Source organism: Eschscholzia californica, unplaced genomic scaffold, assembly GCF_041429995.1.
Source record: "Eschscholzia californica isolate CP2 unplaced genomic scaffold, dmEscCali1.0.p SCAF_8, whole genome shotgun sequence".
In the NCBI taxonomy this organism is placed as follows: domain Eukaryota; kingdom Viridiplantae; phylum Streptophyta; class Magnoliopsida; order Ranunculales; family Papaveraceae; genus Eschscholzia; species Eschscholzia californica.
The window spans coordinates 67,501-72,500 of NW_028238505.1; the positions used below are offsets into that span (position 1 = coordinate 67,501).

At 57.2% G+C, this 5,000-nt stretch overlaps 1 protein-coding gene across 1 annotated transcript in view; it reads left to right on the forward strand.

Annotated features, from left to right (window-relative positions):
• Positions 1-3,531: 3,531 nt before the first annotated feature.
• Positions 3,532-5,000, forward strand: part of LOC147529997 (uncharacterized) — a 61,221-nt gene continuing 59,752 nt past the window's right edge. Inside the window, exon 1 of the mRNA XM_086651407.1 lies at positions 3,532-5,000. This exon is cut by the window's right edge and continues 1,325 nt beyond it. Coding sequence (XP_086507533.1) covers positions 4,270-5,000 — 731 coding nt within the window. The 5' untranslated portion in view covers positions 3,532-4,269.

Consider the following 5,000-nt stretch of genomic DNA (forward strand, 5'->3'; position numbering starts at 1 on the left):
TGATATATAATAATAGCGATTCCGATAAATATTTATTTTTTTATGAATTTTTAAGTGAATAAACAATTAAAAATTCAAAAAAAATAGAAAAAAAATATTTTTTTCCCGATTCTTTCTCCAATATTCCTGATAAATACCCACACACCCACATATGGAGTTTGGTCGAAAATGCTCGAGTGGATATCGAGATGTCCGACGAAGCACCACTTGGAAGGGCCGAGGCACGGGACGCCCGAGCTGTTGCTCGGGTCGGCACGGGACGCGCATGGGACAGCCCGGGACGGCATGGGACGCCCTCGCTACAGCTCGGGACGGCCAGGTACGCCCGAGACTTGGCTCGGGACGGCCTGGGACGCCCTCGCCATAGCTCGGGACGGCCTGGGACGCCCGAGACTAGGCTCGGGACGGCCTCGGCACAGCTCGGGACGGCCTGGGACGCCCTTGCCACAGCTCGGGACGGCATGGGACGCCCGAGACTTTGCTCGGGACGGCCCGGGACGCCCTTGCCACAGCTCGGGACGGCCTGGGACGGCCTCGGCACGGCTCGGGACGCCCTGGGACGCCCGAGACTTTGCTCGGGACGGCCTGGGACGTCCGAGACTTTGCTCGGGACGGCCTGGGACGCCCGAGACTTGGCTCGGGACGGCCTGGGACGCCCTCGCTACAGCTCGGGACGCCCTGGGACGGCCTCGACACAGCTCGGGACGGCCTGGGACGTCCGAGAATTTGCTCGGGCCGGCCTGGGACGCCCGAGACTTGGCTCGGGACGGCCTGGGACGCGCTCGGCACAGCTCGGGACAGGCCGGGACGCCCGAGCCGAGCTTCGGGTCGCACGAAATCTCTTCGTATTCCGACATATTAGAAGCTTCCCATCATGTAGTAGGCCGAGCTTTGCCCTTTGGATGCCCTATGGTGCTTGGCGAGCACTAGGGAACGTGCCAGCACAAGTGCTGTGCACGCTCTGGGGAAGGAGCTCAACCCTCCCCCTTATAGTGCAAAGTTATTGTTTTTCCTATTTTCACAAGGAAACATCAATTTTTTAACCAAGCATACTGGGCCTTTACTCCTTCGTTACTCGTCGGAATCCAGCAAACTTATACTCGTTGGAAAGGTCTTTTCGCAAGGATTTTTTTGATATATTATAATAGCGATTCCGATAAATATTTATTTTTCTATGAATTTTTAAGTGAATAAACACCGGAAAATTCATAAAAAATAGAAAAAAAAATATTTTCTTCCGTTTCTTTTCTCCAATAATTCATAAATAATACCTCAATAGTATTAATGAAGAGAGAGTCGAAATGGCCCGGGTGGATTTCGAAATGTCCCACGACCCCATAGAATGCACGGGCCAGCCGAGCCAAAAGAATGGGACGCGCACGGGACAGCATTGGTCAGGCTCGGGACGGCACGGGACAGCACGGGACGCGCATGGGACAGCACGGGACGCGAATGGGACGGCCTTGCTAAGGCTCGGGACGGCATGGGACAGCACGGGACGCGAATGGGACGGCCTTGGTGAGGCTCGGGACGGCACGGGACGCGCAAGGGACGGCCTTGGTGAGGCACGGGACGGCCTTGGTCAGGCTCGGGACGGCATGTCACGGCCCTGGTGAGGCTCGGACGGCACGGGACGCGCATGGCACGGCACGGGACGGCCTGGGACGGCCATTGTGAGGCTCGGACGGCACGGGACGCGCATGGGACGGCCTTGGCGAGGCTCGGGACGGCATGGGACAGCACGGGACGGCCTCGGCACAGCTCGGACGGCACGGGACGCGCATGGGACGGCCTTGGCGAGGCTCGGGACGGCATGGGACAGCACGGGACGGCACGGGACGGCCTCGGCACAGCTCGGACGGCACGGGACGGCCTTGGCGAGGCTCGGGACGGCATGGGACAGCACGGGACGGCCTCGGCACAGCTCGGACGGCACGGGACGGCCTTGGCGAGGCTCGGGACGGCATGGGACAGCACGGGACGGCCTCGGCACAGCTCGGGACGGCACGAGACGCGCATGGGACGGCCTTGGTGAGGCTCGGACGGCCCGGGACGCGCATGGGACATCATGGGACGCACATGGGACACCTTATGGGGATCATCAAGGGACGTTGCACGGGACATTCTTTCCCACGAAGGGCATTTACATGGGACATCTTAGGAGTCGAGAGCCGGCACATGGGACAACGTAGTTCACACGCACGGAACACTTTACTTTCGTTTGGAACGTCGTGGGATCTTTATGTCCCCATTAGCACCGAACCTTTAACATGCTAGGAAGCTATGTTCGATCTTCTCGAAGTGTCGATGGAACTTCGATGGACACACATCCGATCCGATGTTATGATGATGTACTTTCTCCGAGATCGATGTTGGGGCCGTATTCCGATGTCATGATGATGTACTTTCTCCGAGATCGATGGGACGGCCTTGGTAAGGCATGGTTCGGCCTTGGTAAGGCATGGGTCGGCCTTGCTAAGGCATGGGACGCGCATGGGATGGCCTTCGTAAGGCATGGGACGGTCTTGTAAGGCACGGGACGCGCATGGGACGGCCTTGTAAGGCATGGGACGTCCTTCGTAAGGCGTGGGTCGGCCTTGTAAGGCTCGGGACGCCATGGGACGGCACGAGACGCGCATGGGACGGCCTTGGTGAGGCTCGGACGGCACGGGACGCGCATGCGACGGCCTTGTAAGGCTCAGGACGGCACGGGACAGCACGGGACGCGCAAGGGACGGCCTTGGTATGCCTCGGGACGGCCTTGGTAAGGCTCGGGACGCCATGGGACGGCACGGGACGCCATGGGACGGCACGGGACGCGCACGGGACGGCCTGGGACGCGCACGGGACGGCCTTGGTAAGGCTCGGGACGCCATGGGACGGCCATGGTAAGCCTCGGGACGGCCTTGGTAAGGCTCGGGACGCCATGGGACGGCCTTGGTAAGCCTCGGGACGGCCTTGGTAAGGCTCGGGACGCCATGGGACGGCCTTGGTAAGGCTCGGGACGCCATGGGACAGCAGGGGACGCCATGGGACGGCCTGGGACTGCCTTGGTAAGGCTCGGGACGCCATGGGACGGCCTGGGACGCGCACGGGACGGCCTTGGTAAGGCTCGGGACGCCATGGGACGGCACGGGACGCGCACGGGACGGCCTGGGACGCATCCTGGGATGCCTGAGCCAGCAAGGTCGCGGCATGGGACATTCTTAGCCATCAAGGGTCGCGGCATGGGACATTCTTAGGCGTCAAGGGTCGGGGCATGGGACATTCTTAGGCGTCAAGGGTCGTGGCATGGGACATCACATGGGCCATCTTATGCTTCTTAGGCACCAAGGGTCGGGACGTGGGTGCGTTAAGGCAGGGACATCTTATTGGGACTTGGTGCGCTCCAACACCCTTTGCGGGACACCAAGGCAGGGACATCTTAGTGGGACTTGGTGCGTTCCAACACCCTTTGCGGGACACCAAGGCATGGACATTTTAGTGAGCGGGCTGTCACGGACCAAAATTCGCGGCCCCATCAAGCAGCTCAGGTGGCCCGGGACAGCCACATATTAGCCCCAAGGGGCAGCCCAAACAGGCCACACTTGAGTGCACCAACCAGCAGCAACACTCAGGCCGGGACAGCAGCTTATTAGCTCAGCAGACCAGCCCAAAACAGCAGCCCGGGAGCTCAGAACAGCAGCCTAGACAGCACACTTGGGCTGGGCTGTTTTGTGCTTAGTTGAAGGCATCATGCTCCCTCTTTGGCCCAATCCAATGGAGTTCTCTAGAGGATGGGAGAAGATATTTTGGAGGAGACTTCTAGAGTTGCTTGGAGCCCAAGTTTTCTAGAAAAATCCTAGGAAGCTTCCTAGCCATTAGATGCAACCCAAGTGGCTTAATCCTAGCCATCCATTGTATAGGCAAAGTAGTATAAATAGGGGTGAGACCCTCATTTGTAAATCAACAAGTTAGAGAACAAGTTGAGAGCAACCAAGTTGGTATCCAAGAGAGTGAGTGACTTGGGAAGTGTGCCCACTTGTAAAGAGTTTTTCATAAGCAATAAAGCTTGGAATTTTCTCTTAGAGTGTTCTTGTGCATACTTAGAAGCTTTCTTTGTTCAATCATATAGTGTTGGAGCAGCCTATTAGTCTTAGTTACATAGGCATCCAAGTTCAAAAGGCTTAGACTTGTGCAGGAAGAGAAGCTACACAAGTGCCGCACGGAGTAAACAGCATAGTCGAGATTTTACCCCGTGACAAGTGGTATCAGAGCTACGTCGGAACCATGTCGAGCGAGATCGAGAATGTGCCACAAGATGCTGCCAGGAAGGAGGGACGGCCCAAGACAAAGGGAGGAAAGGCTGCACGAGAGAAGTCGGCAGACCGAGAGGCTTCTTCCATGGAGGCAAGATTTGTAGCTATCGAGGAGAGGCTGGACATGATGGCGTTACGTATCGAGAAGTCGGAAGAGTTCTGTGGGGACGTGACAAACATCCTCGATCGTCAACAAGATGCTATCGATGGGATCGAGAAGTCAGTGGAGACGATGGTGGATGTCTTGAAGCGGGACATGGACAGTATGCGCCAATCCACGGAGAGGATGCGTGCTGAGTTCGAAGACTTCAAATCAAGATACCTAGTGATGGAAAAGGTGGTGGCCAACATGGAGAGCAGGCCAAGCCTAGCAGCACCTAAGGTAAGGATACCTGACCCTAAGTGCTTTAATGGTGCCAGGGATGCCAAAGAAGTGGAAAATTTCCTATGGCACATGGAGAGATACTTCAAAGCTATGGGGCTTGAAGTAGAAGAGGACATGGTGGAGACGGCAGCAATGTACTTGGCCGAGGACGCCTTGCTATGGTGGCGAAGGAAGACGGACGAGATAGCCAAGGGACGTTGCAGGATCGACACTTGGGAAGAGTTCAAAAGAGAATTCAAGGCGCAATTCTTTCCCGAGAATGTCGAGTTTCGAGCACGAGACAAGTTGATGGTGCTCAAGCATACGGGAACAATCAC